Source organism: Pristis pectinata, chromosome 17 (assembly GCF_009764475.1).
Source record: "Pristis pectinata isolate sPriPec2 chromosome 17, sPriPec2.1.pri, whole genome shotgun sequence".
Taxonomy (NCBI): domain Eukaryota; kingdom Metazoa; phylum Chordata; class Chondrichthyes; order Rhinopristiformes; family Pristidae; genus Pristis; species Pristis pectinata.
Genome location: NC_067421.1, coordinates 12,396,269 through 12,409,649, shown reverse-complemented (window position 1 = coordinate 12,409,649; position 13,381 = coordinate 12,396,269). Strand labels below are relative to the sequence as shown.

The following is a 13,381-nucleotide window of genomic DNA, read 5'->3' as shown; positions in this document are numbered from 1 at the left end:
ACATGCCCCTGCCCTCTCTAGGTCACCCCAGCCTGTGGCCACTAACCTCATGGGCCTGGAGTATCGGGCTGCATTTTTTCACGCAGGCCTCGGGTCCAATTGAAATTTCCAGAAAAAGAGCAGCTAGCACTTTGCTCTTGTGCCATTTAACACATCCTTTAGAGTGCATTAGAAGTTCGAGGCAAATACCTTCAATGGTGCAGCATTCCACGCCATGCTCCACTGGCACAATAGCCTAAACTACATGCACAGGTTCTTGAATGAGACAAACTCATGACCAACTGACTCAATGGAAGATCTTTAAATAGTTAAACCACTGATAGTTACCAGGATTAAAGATTTTGAAAAGAACAAGAAATGTAATGGTAAATTTAGAAAAAGCACATGGCGTGATGCACCACTGTGAAATTGTGGAAAGCAGTGTTGAACATAGAGTTCAATATTCTGGAACTGTAATATATCCAGAAATTGCAGAACATTTATACTAGATTTTCAAATTAAAGGGAAAAACTGTTCATTGTCTTTGGAAGGAGAGGCCATGGTGGATGAAATAAACTTTTCTCTTTTTTTTTAAGTCTGTTCTAATGAATGACTAAGGAGGCATGACAAGAACATACCAAGGAAATAGATTGCACAAGATTAGTCTGTCCTGCTTGTGCTTTCAGCTTGATCAGGTCCATTTGGCTGACTGTAGCAAAATAAGATATTTATAAAAAAAAAACTTTCACCATTGAATGCTGCAGATGAGATGAAAATAGTTGCAAGAGTTCTGAGAGTTCACAATGTTCATTTTAAAATAATTCCAAATGCAAGGATAATAATCACCTCATTAAATGTTAACAAAGTGTGATCAAAAATTCAGAAATTATCTTGAGGACATAAGACAAAGGCCCAGCAAATTAATTTTGTCAGCAGATCCATCTGCAAGATCTGTTCAGGACACTTTCATATCTCTACCCTTTATTGAATCAGGAATTGAAAGAAACCAGAAATGATAAGTTGCATGACACATTTGACTACCAGTAATACAACAACTGTACTGACCTTCAAAGTATCCTAGAGTGCTGCTTCTGGCCCCATAGGCCAATGGGACAACTGTTGGAACCATGTGGACAACTGCAAAATGAGTGAGTGAAAAATCTGGCTGTGAGTTTACACATATCCCAGATCAGTTTTGAAGCTGGTCCTGAAGCTGCACTCTGCAAGAACATACTCTCGTTCCTGGAAATCTATTTAAAATGTATAATGCAAATGAGCTTGAACTTTCCTATCTAGATAACTGTGTTTTACAGCACCATGAAAATAACTTTCCATCTCAATGTAAAATGTTACCTGAAAAGATTATTCAAGGGAATAAGCTGACTAGGTTCAGCAGACTGGCACATTCCTGGAGAGAGATTAAAGGACTGGATGTAATGAGAAGGCTTTGAGGTATATCAGAAGAGGATGAACTTGTTGTGCTTTATAATTTTTTTTAAAAAATCTATAGGCTCCTCTTACACATTTCTTTAAATACCAATGAGTCCAAAATTGTTCTTCGGGTCAGTTTTTTGTGCCATACTTGGATTAAATCTGCAAGCCAGTTACTGTTCAAGGAAAATGGGTTTGTTAAGTAGATCAGAGATGGTCCTTTCATACTACTTCCTGTGTTTGATGAGCATTTCAATGAATTTCCTCTGTTATCTTTTCACTTAACTGTTAGTAATTGATAATACAGTGCAGAATACTCGGGTCACTCTGGTAATGCAACGTTTAGGTAGACAGGGTCTGATTTAGATTATTTCATGTATGGAGCATTTCTTTTCCCATTACAATTCATTTTTGTTCCCTTTCTATTAAAAGTCCTGATTCCTATTCCTAGTCAAGTCTGGTATACTTGTCAATCTGTTTGTGATCATGTATAGAGAGTATGGGTTTTTTAATTGGGGTTAGGTATCTGTTGTATCATAATTTACCCTATCCACATCTGCATTTAACAGATGATGTTGAATTCTGCTTAGGAATAAGAGCAGCTGATTTCAGCAACCCAACCACACTTCTGAGTCCCATCATAGTTTTCTTATCAATCATCAAACTAGTCAGTGTGATTTAAGTTGACATTGATTCCCACATTTACCAACTGTAGCAGTGTGCTTTTTCCAATATGCTACATGGATGGATACAAAATATGCAGTGTAAAATAAAGCTAAATTCTGAATTTCTACTTCAGGAAGAATTCTTTGGAAATGGAACTTGCCAAGTGTAAGATTGACATGATGTCACTCAACAGCCAGCTCCTGGATGCAATCCAGCAGAAACTCAACCTCTCACAGCAGCTGGAGGCCTGGCAGGTAAGGCAAAATGAACCTTTTGGTCAAACACCAACATTAACAGGCTCTGTTGTGAATGCAGATTTTACTGATTTATATTATCACTGTATGTAATAGATCTAAAATTGTTAAGTTGCCAGAAGAATTGTGATACATTACTAAGTGGAATGTGAAGGTTGGTCTCACCATTTACTGGAATAACTACAGGATAACTTTCTCATAAAGTGGTTTGTATATATTGAGAAAATAGCACCAGTAAATGTTAATCCCTTTAGAAAAACTCTTCTGATGCAATTCATGGTGCAACCCCTTCTAGTTAACATGTGGCCCCTTTGCCATGCTGACAACTGGAAATCACCTTGCGGACACAGCAACAAACACAAGATGCTGGAGGAACTCAGCAAGTCAGGCAGCATCTATGGAGGGAAATGAACAGGGCTGAGACCCTTCATCAGGACGAAAGGAAGAGGGCAGAAGCCAGAATAAAAGGGTAGGAGAGGGGGTAGAGCACAAGCCGGCAGGTGATATGTGAGTCCAGGTGAGAGGGGGAAGGTGGATGGGGGGGGGGGGGGGGCGCAGTGAAAGGGAGTGATGTGAGAAGCTGGGAGGTGATAGATGGAAAAGGCAAAGGGCTGAAGAAGGAGGAGTCTGATAGGAGAGGGCAGAAGGCCATGGGATAAGGGAAAGGAGGTGGGCAGGTCATGAGGGTGGGGGAGGGGAAAGAGAAGGGGTCACAGGAATGAGGGAGAACAAAAGGGAGGGGTGGAAGAGAACCAGAGGGGAGTGGTTATGGAAGCTAGGGAAATCGATGTTGATGCCATCAGGTTGGAGACTACCAAGACAGAATGTGAGGTGTTGCTCCTCCAATCTGCATCTGGCCTCAACATGGCAGTACAGGAGGCCATGGATAGACATGTCAGTGTGGGAATGGGAAGTGGAATCGAAGTGGGTGGCCACCGGCAGGTCCTGGCTGTTGAGGCAGACGAAGCGAAGGTGCTCAGCAAAGCAGTCCCCCAATCTGCATCAGGTCTCACCGATGTACAGGAGGCCGCACCGGGAGCACCAGATGCAATAAATGACATTGATGAACTGCCTCACCTGGAAGGACTGTTTGGGGCCCTGAATGGTGTTGAGGGAGGAGGTGTGACACTTTGCATGGTTGCAGGGATAAGTGCCTGGAGGGGAAGGACAAGCAGACGAGAGTCGCGGAGAAAGTGATCCCTACAGAAAGTGGGGAGGGGGGAAGGGAAGAGATATACCTGGTGGTGGGACCCCGTTGGAGATGGCAGAAGTTGCGGAGAATGATGTGTTGGATGCGGAGGCTCATAGGGTGGTAGGTGAGGACAAGGGGAACCCTATCCCTGTTATGTCAGGATGGGATGGCGTGAGAGCAGACGTGAAGGAGGTGCAGGTGAGGGCTGCATTGATGGTAGTGGAGGGGAAGCTCCGTTTACTAACAAAAGAGGACATCTCAGATGGAACGCCTCATCATGAGAACAGATGCAGCGGAGGCGGGGGAACTGAGAGAAGGGGATGGCATCCTTGCAAGTGACAGGGTGAGAAGAAGTGTAGCCAAGGTAACTGGGAGTCAGGTGGGTTTGTAAAAGATGTCAATAGATAATCTGTCTCCAGAGATTAAGATGGAGAGAGATCAAGAAAGGAGAGAGAGGTGTCGGAGATGGACCAAGTAAATTTGAGGGCAGGGTGAAAGTTGGAGGTGAAGTTGATGAAATTAACGAGCTCCGCATGAGTGCAGGAAGCAGCACCAATACAGTCGTCAATGTAGCGGAGAAAGTTGGGGGGCGTTACCGGTGTAGGCTTGGAACAGGGACTGTTCCACATAGCCAACGAAAAGGCAGGTATAGCTGGGGCCCATGCGAGTGCCCATGGCTACACCTTTGGTCTGGAGAAAGTGGGAGGAGCTGAAAGAGAAGTTGTTGAGGGTGAGTACCAGTTCTGCCAGATGGAGGAGGGTGGTGCTAATTTGTCTTCAACCTCATACAGATGTAAACCTTTACACATGCTTTCTGAAAACGTATATTTGGTAATACTAAACACCTCTGTTCCACACATTCAATTAAATCTCTCATTGCATTTCCTGTGATTTCCAGTATGTTTGGGAGGTTGTGCCTACGCTGAACCACACTGCTGCTGTCACCTCAGTGGCACATGGAATTAGAGCATTTGAAATTTGAGTTTACTCCCAGCTAAACTAGTTATACACCAGTTCACATTACCATCTTTAATTTTAAAAGGCTGGAATTACTGACTTCTTCTAAGTCTTTATATTTATGGAGTTCGAAGGTTCCAAAATATTTTCTACTTTGACATGATAACCTGTAAGGCCCAAACCTCCAAGCTGCAGATTTAGAACTAAAGCAGAATAAAATATTAACTGCAGATGGCTAAAGTATAAAATAACAGAAAATGCAGGAAACACTTAGCGGTCAGGTAGCTTCTGTGTTAGTTAATATTTCAGGTCAAAGACCCTTCATCAAGAATTGTTAAAATTTACATTTTTAAATTAAATTTAGTGCCAACAAGAGTTTTAGCCCTTATGATGCTACATTTTGTAACATATGCAGTGACCATGATTATGACTAATCAGAGCTAACGTAATCTAACCTACCTGCTGGGAAATCGACAGAAGCAGATGGGCTTCCCAGATTAGATCCCATTTGGTTTTACTTTTCATTGGTTTCACTGTCAGGGTATAAAATAGACAGTTAATTCAATCCCTTCAGTTTCTTACCAAAACACGCATGCAGTTTCTGATTTTTGTCACCCTGTTGCAACATTCTTTCAAAGAGCTTGACTGGTCTTGACCACTATTATAAGTAATTAAAAGAGATTAATTCTAATTCCTATCACTGCTGATGAGAAGTCTCATAGAAACAAAGAAGTAAGCCATTTGGCCTTTGTGGCTGCTTCACCATTCAAAACAATAATGGCTAATCTATCTCATAACCCTATTCCTGCTCTCCACCCCCCAAGCCTCCAGGGCCTTCTGTGGTGGAGATTCCCATGGGTTTACCACTTCTCAGTGAAGACATTCTCCTCATCTCTGTCCTAAATATCCTTACACAGGGATTCTCGATAATAGACACCAATCCTTCCTGAGTGTCCAACCTGTCGAGCTTTGTCAGAGTTTTGTACATTTCAATGAGATCTCCTGTCAGTCTTCTAAACTCTAGTGAGTACAGGCCTAGTCAACCCAACCTCTCCTCATACAACACTCCTGCCATGCTAGGAGTCAGTCTGGTGAACCTTGGTTGCATTCCCTCTATGGCAAGTATATTCTTTCATGGGTAAAGAGACCAAGACCCCATAAAATTACAGCAAGACATCCTTGCTCCTTATTCCAAAGCCTTTCTCCACTGCCCCTCCTCCTTTTATAATCTGTGATATGAAAATTATGAGAACGGTTCAGTAAAATTGATTCTTAATGTGCACTAAATTGGTTTTATCGTTGCTAGCTGTTCAGTGGATATTGCAAGAATGTTCTAACGTGTTAGATGTTTGTTGGATAGTATTGTCATTGGATGCCAGTGCAGCATTCAAAATCAGCTGCTATTTTGAACACATAGTTATGTAAATGTCCAAGTTAGCAGAATTATTACTGTAGAGTTTGAGCAGGATCCTTTTGTGCTTCTGTTTGCTGTCCAGTGACTTCTAGATAATATATGGGTGGCCATTGTAAGGAGTTGGAAATTATTTTGTTAAGTTCCACCTTCTCTATCAGTTCTCCATCCTTCCCTCTCAGATTGAAAAAACCCAAAAAGCCTTTCAGAATTGTGCTCAAAATATTTTCTCATTTTGAATCCTGTATTTTTGTTGAATGCATTCACTTAATAAGGTCTTATCTAAGGGCAGCTCCAAATGACACTTTGGATGAGATAGAGGCAAAAGATCACAAAATAAAATGATTATACATTAAAATATCTTATTAAATTTTAATCATAAATATTTAATAACTTCTGTGATAAGTAATTAAATTGTAATGTATTTGAGCTAAATTTAATACTTAGGTACTGAATCTTGCTGTTGAATAAATAATAAAAACAGGAGGTCATAATGAATACGTCTCTTCCACACTCATGCTTGAAGTATGAATTTATAATTATTACATGAATCACTACACCCCTGCTCATATCCTAATTTAACTTCCTGATAGTTCTTTCTTTTTCCTGGCACTTTCCTAGGAAAAGGAGTTCAGAATCCCTGTGAACAAAATGGTATAAATTATGTAAATTTGGAGGAAATACTTTGAAAAGAACTTCTTTGAAAAGGATGGTGAAGATCATGAGTTGGGTCCAAGGGATTCTTTTAAGTGGATGCATTTTGTCAGTGCTTCTGTATATATTTGGCAATAGAACAAGCATGGATATATTAGCATCAACTTGGAATCCCTCAACAAGTAACTGTGGAGAGGACATCTCTGTGTGGATTGGGAATCAGCTGGGTAGATGCAGGTCATTGAGATGAGCATTTATGATGGGATCACCTTGGTGAATGCTGAGATAGGCTTTGTACAATCTAATCTATTCTATTCCACCCAAGTAATATATTAATAGAAGTAATCCAACAAAGGCATGCTTTTGTTCTTGTTGCTTCAGTCTTGTGTTTTCTTCCCTCTCTCCTGGTACAGTTTGCTTCCTCAGGGCTTTTTACTATCTGGCTCCTCTGGTTTCTCATCTAGTGGCTTCTCTCAGCTACTGTACAAGCAGACTATTGTAAGCCCCCTCCTGCCTCTGAGGTGAGCTTTAATAATAACATCTCACTCATCCACTCATCCACGTTTCAGCATTCCATCCATTCTTTAGCTTTGGTTGTTCCTGAGTTTTATCATCCCATTCTTGTAATGCTCATTCTTCATCAGCCATTTCCAATGTGTCATTTAATGAAGCTCCCAGCTATGCAAAGGCAGACTGAGGCAGAATGTACCTTGGCTTTAGAGGGTCCATGCAGGCAGTGATTACAGAAGGTCAACCGATTGCTTGGCATACTACCAAAAGAACAATCACTGTTACTTTATGACCTGCTTAGCTTTAATGTTACAACACTAGCACATGATGCCATTGTTATTCATTACTTTAGACAGCTGCCTCATTATCTAGAAGACTGCAGCAGTCAGTTCCACTCAAGTTCCCTTCTGATTAGCGGAAGACCTCCATGTAAAGTAATAATTGCAACAAGCCCTTTTTGTACAAAATTTCCTTAAGTCCTGGTTCTACATGGCTGGGGTTAGATACAGATTGTATACTTCCAACTATAGTCTTTTATTCTATGTTTGACCTGTAATGTATTAAACATGAGACTGATGCTGTATTTACCAACCAAACAACCAGTTACAACTAAAAGCAAAAACATGCAGCTGATATTCATGTCTTATTCCTTTCTCTGATGGGAATAGCATCCATTTCCAGGACAGTATTGCAGAATTACAGCCCACTAACCTATCACAACAAAAAAAACTGAGTATAAATTATTGCTGAGCTACATCAAGTTAAATAGCTATTTTCAGGATGTTACTTTATTTCTAATCCTGTGGCCTTGAACTGATGACTCCAGAGTAGTGTGGCAAACCTGTAATAGTGATGTGCTGAGGGCCAGCGGATATCTGCAGTCTACACACATACACTCTCCTCTGCATTGACTCCAGATCAGCATGAACCAGTTCCTGCCTTGGCTCTGACCCATTTTCCTGCTTTCCTTCCAGTCTTGACTCTCTTACTTAACAAAGAAGTTACATTAGGATCTCTTCCTCCCTAGTAACCAATTATTCTCCCTAATGCCCCTCAGCACGCCACCTCCTTCACGTTAGCTCTCCTATGCCTGTCTTGGTAATATTACACTGACCTTCCCTATGCAACTCATCTCTGTTCTCTCTTTTCATATTTTCAATATGACCTTTGCATGCCACTGACACATTTGTACCACACCATGATTATTTACAACAAGAGAGCCTAACAAACAACCCTTTACATTCAACAGCATTACTGCAGCCAGGTTCCCCACCGTTAACATCCCAGGGACTCCTATTGACCAGAAACTTCACTGGACCAGCCAGAAATACACAGGCTACAGGAGCAGGTCAAAGACCGGATACCCTGCCGCACGTGACTCCTTTCCTGACTCCAGCCTTTCCACCATCTACAAAACATGCTAGGATTGTGATGGAATACTCTCCACCTGCTTGGAAGAGTGCAACTTCAGTGACCTGCAACATCTTGACACCATCCAGAATAAAGCAATTCAACTGGTACCCAGTCTACCACACTAAACACTCCCTCCCTCCACTACAGTGCATTGTGGCTGCAGTGTGTGCCATCTACAAAATGCATTGTAGTTACCCACCAAAGTTTATCTTGACAGCACCTCCCAAACCTGCACTCTTTACCACCAAGGACCAGAGACACATGCATCTTCCACTCCACTGCAGAGCTTCCAGACCGTGGCTCAATCCCATCTTCTCATGACCAATGCTGGCATTGTCATAATGCTGTATATTCTGTAAATTAATTTTTTAAAAGTTCCAAAATGGTAAATGCCGCACTCCTTCCTGTATTTGTTCAGCACGTAGGGGAGAGTACTAAAAACATTTTTTTTTCTGCCCACTCATATTTCATAAAGTAATCCAAAGCTGCTCTGCAGTCTGTGTAGGTATATTGATACGGCTGACACTGACTCTCGTTTCTTCCTTCTCCGCAGGATGACATGCACACGGTCATTGACCAGCAGCTAATGGACAAACAGCAGAAAGAGTGTTGCCTGCCAGCACACTCCCATAGGAACAGCTGCAGTGTGAGGCACAAAGTCAGCTCCTCGGTGAGACTGGAATGTAATCGACAAGAGGTCATTGGGGCAGAAGGGAAACGTCTCTTCACATTTTTCAAGAAGAATTAATTTCCTTTGTAATTATTAATGGGGCTAATGTGGAGTTGGGAGGGCTGTAAGAGATTCTTTGTACAAAGAGTATTTCATTGAATTGGGAAGGAAACTCTTCCTGCCCAAACTCAGGTGATGCTTCTGTTTGCCTGCAAAGAGGCAACAGGATGGTACAGTGGAGAAAACTCTAGATGTTCAGCCCAAGTCCGGTAGTCTTGTCACTGGAGACTTTCTCTGCTGTAAGTTGTGTCCAAGTTCTCTTCGCCAAAGGTTCTTGTATGTAGAACATTGCACGAACATACTGTATATAACGGGTTAAAACAAATCATACTGATCTATTATTTTCACAAAAAGACAATTTCACAAGAAACAGGAATTAAAGGATGCCCAATCTGTGAAGGATTAAGTGTTTGTACAGTATTACTTGAGATGGTTGGACTATTTGCCTTGAAAGAATTCTGAGATAGCAAACCATCTGTATTAGTCTGAGTAGCAATCCAGCACCTTGTGAACAGTGCACCTGTGAAGATTCGTATGGAATATTGCAGCATGTGCATGTGTAGCGTGGGCAGTTCACTGTGTGCCTGTAGAATGCAGTGTCTGTGCAACTCGTGCCTGTTCAATATAGTGTAAGATGGTACACTGTGCATCAGAACAGTGTTACACTGTCGCTGCGTGCGCGCATGTGTGTGTGCGTGTGTGTGTGTTTATTTAAAGTGCTCAATAATTCAGTCTCAACAGAACAGCATTGGGTGCCACTTCGGTAGATGAATGCAGTGTGTGAGTACAAAGTGTTAAGACAGTACAGTCGGTGTGTTGGACCATACCTCTACAGCACAGTGTGGGGTCATAGCTAATATTTGTGTGGAAATATATCACAAATGCTGGGAACCTGAACAACACAGAAATGCCAAGAGTACACAGTTTGTCTACCAGTATCTGAAAAGAAAAATGATTGCAGGTTAATGCTTTTAGTGGAGATGGTTGGTTAAACCCAATGGAGGTTCATCAGCTGAAAAATGAAGATGATTCCACAGCATTCTCACCTGGGAGCAGTAGTATCCAGCCACGCAGCTTGCAGATATGCATATTGTGATTTTCTTTTTCAGTTCCTTGTTGAAGGAAAAAGTTATCTGACTGAAAATCTCTGACTGCTCACATATGATTTCCCAAACAATAAGCCTTTTCATCAGCTGAATGCAACATCAATTGTTAACTGTTATTTTGTCCTTTCAGATACTGATTTACATTTTGTGTATTTTTATTTAACTTTGGATACAGAGCCATATCTAGTGTGGTAGGCTGATTGCCTGGGTGGTATGATGTTGTCTGAGATGGCAGGCTCTGTGCCTGTATGATATAGGAAGGTGCAGTTGAATGGGACAAGCACAGTGTGAGATATGCATGACATATTTAGATGGCACAATGTATGGATCACTGTAAACCTATATAATGCAGTATGGTCTAAGGTTGGGAGAGAAGAATGGTTAATGTTGTGTAAGATAGTGCCATGTGTGAAGTATGTTTTGGGGCTTTGTGCTTGTGCAAAATGCCCTAGCCTGTAAATGGAGGTAGCATACTGTGTCCCAATTCAGCAGCTTGGGGTTATGAATCATGTGCCTGAAAATGAGATTGTGCTGTGTCTATAAGGAGTAGTGTGAGATAATGTAAATGTACAGACACTGTAATATTGTGGAACTGTGAAAATGCAAACAGTTGTGTTGAATGTAGTATGTACATAGTGTTAATACTACATCTATTGCTCATGCAATAGATTGTGTGACTATGCACCATGTGCCTGTAAATCACAGTATGAATGAATGATGCATTATTGATACAGTGTGGAGCTGTGCATTGTGCCTGTGAAGCTTTGTGCACAATGGGTACATATAGTGTCAGTGCACCATTTGTCTCCCATGTAAGTGGTATATGGCGTGTCTGTACAATACATTAATGAGTAATGCACATGTGCCTGTATAATAACATTATACCTGTGCTGTATTCCCTACAATTGATGTAGGTCAAAGCACTAAGAACAGTGATTGCCGGATCTGTGTTTCATCCGCCTGCATAGAAGAGCGCACTCTGTACCTGTGCCATATGGTGTACCATGTGCCTTTCAAGTGTGTGTGTGTGGTGTGATTAATGCACCATGTGCATGCATGTGTAGAAAGATGTCCTCGGCATGTCTTTTGTGGTGTGGGCTAGTGTATTATGTACACGAGGCCTTTTGTATTTGCTAGATCACCACGTTTGGTTTTGTGTTCTAATGTGAGACTAGGGAATGTAATCGAATCCGGAATGTTGTTCTGTGCACTTGCAGTTTTGGGTGTTAGGTCGGGTACTGTTATCGCAGCTGCAACAGAAAACGGACGGCAGCTCCACCTGCTGTGCGGCAGAACATGAGCAAGTGGTCGTTTTCTACAGGATGTGGCCATGTCCCGCGTGCTATATACGTTGCAGATACAATGCATGTATGGTGTGGATGGGAAAGTGCACTGTGAATGTTGTTCTGGGGTAGTGCAAAAGTGTACCTGTGTAGCGGTTCACCTTTCCCCAGGGATATTGTAGATTATTTGGCACTGTTGTTGAGCCGTATTATCTGGAGGTGTCTTCAGTGGGGATGGTTTGAGATACCGCCCAGGGAACCGTGTGTGGCCATGTCCAAAGTTGGAGCATGGATCAGTCCCGCGAAAAATAACACTGTGTCCGTGCTGGTCGCTGCCTTACTCTGTAGGACGTGGGCCGGCACATTGGAGTTCCGCGGTGTGCCCGCCGGGCATTCCGCGCTCGCTTTATACCGAGACCTGGTTACGGAATTCTCTGTGCTCTTGGAAAAATGTTTTGTTGGATGTGGAATCGGGCGGCACAGAGCGGGTGGTTGGAAGAGAACAGCTTCTTCTTGGGCTGAGGTAACCAGTTCACCTCTTGGGTTAGTGACTAAAATTGAAAAGTCTTGTGTTGAGGAAACAGATGCGAGTAGTTCGGGGTTCTGCTGTTGTAGGTAAATGGGCGGTTCGGGAGGAACACGGAGAATGGAACTGTACCTCACCTTCAGCGGCACAACTTGGGATGGAAGCAATAAAGTGGAGGGGGGATTGTCCGTGAATTGTGATGGCAATGACAATTTTAATACGGATGTGGCTGTTTTAATATGGATACTATTAAAAGCTGCTCAAAACGGTTCCAACTCGATCAACAGTGACAATCCAAGCAACCTGTCTAGGCCCGGCAAGGACAGAGACGGGTGCGAGATCACCCGAGGATCCAGCACCTCGGTCCCCTGCTTTGGCTCAGTGTGGTTAAGAATGTCTCAACAAGGCAGCTGATGCTGCGGTTACCTGCAACTGACCACATCAACTATGATCGTGCAATAATAAATATTTCGAGATTCAGTGTCTATGAAATTCCAGTTGTACAGGTATTATTACCAGAAAGTGTCCTGTCCTTTGTAGCTGTCACCGGCTGTTCCACACCGGCGGTCACACATTGTATCCAGCATCTCACCTCCTCTCTTATGCTTCACGCTGGAGTCTAGGGCCCTTTTATAGGAGACCTTCAGCCACCTTCTGTGCATCTGTTGAAAGGGCGTGAGGTGGGTGGTTTTCAGGAGGAGTGGGGGTGGGTCGTAGCTAGCGTCCAAAAGCCGGACTTCCATCCATTCCCTTTAAACTCAGGCGCACATCCCGGCACTGCTGAATGGCACTGCTGCTAGTGTTAGTCTGATCTCTACATTGTCCAGGGAACATTGTCCAGGGAACACGGGAGAGCTGCTCACACCCAGATTAAAGTGAATCATGGTGCGTGCACCGACTGTCCGAGCAGTCGGGGTCTTTAATCCACCACGCACGCACTTGAACCCCTCACTGACAAAGGGAGCGATTAGCCCAGTGCCAGGCCAACCAACGGAAGGAGGTGGCCGCAGTGCTGGCGGGCTCGCCGTTCACAGTCCTGACTGAAGAGCTCCTGTCGTGAATAAACTCTGCCCAGAGTCAGGAGCCTCTCGCTGCTGAGAAGCGATGAATGTAACAGAGTGGCTTCAATTTGCTGTGTATCACATAGAGTCTGGATTTTTTTCTATATTGAAAAGGTTTCATAGCAGTATAGAATATTTGTAAATGAAATAGTTTCCTGTTAATTTGTATACGAAGAGAAACACATTATACAAATGCTTATTTTTCAGT

General features: G+C 42.7%; 1 protein-coding gene across 2 annotated transcripts in view; it reads left to right on the top strand.

Moving 5' to 3' along the window:
• LOC127579398 (BICD family-like cargo adapter 1) overlaps window positions 1-12,939 on the top strand; it is a 67,808-nt gene extending 54,869 nt beyond the window's left edge. Inside the window, exons 8-10 of one of the 2 annotated variants that reach the window (XR_007957664.1) lie at window positions 2,210-2,330; window positions 6,958-7,065; window positions 9,021-9,142. Coding sequence is in view for 1 of the 2 variants with exons in the window: in XM_052032171.1 (XP_051888131.1) it covers window positions 2,210-2,330; window positions 9,021-9,215 (316 nt within the window). In the remaining variant the exon portion in view is untranslated. Of the gene's footprint in view, window positions 1-2,209; window positions 2,331-6,957; window positions 7,066-9,020 lie in introns of both variants that reach the window. The other variant, XM_052032171.1, reaches the window with a different exon arrangement.
• Window positions 12,940-13,381: the final 442 nt, after the last annotated feature.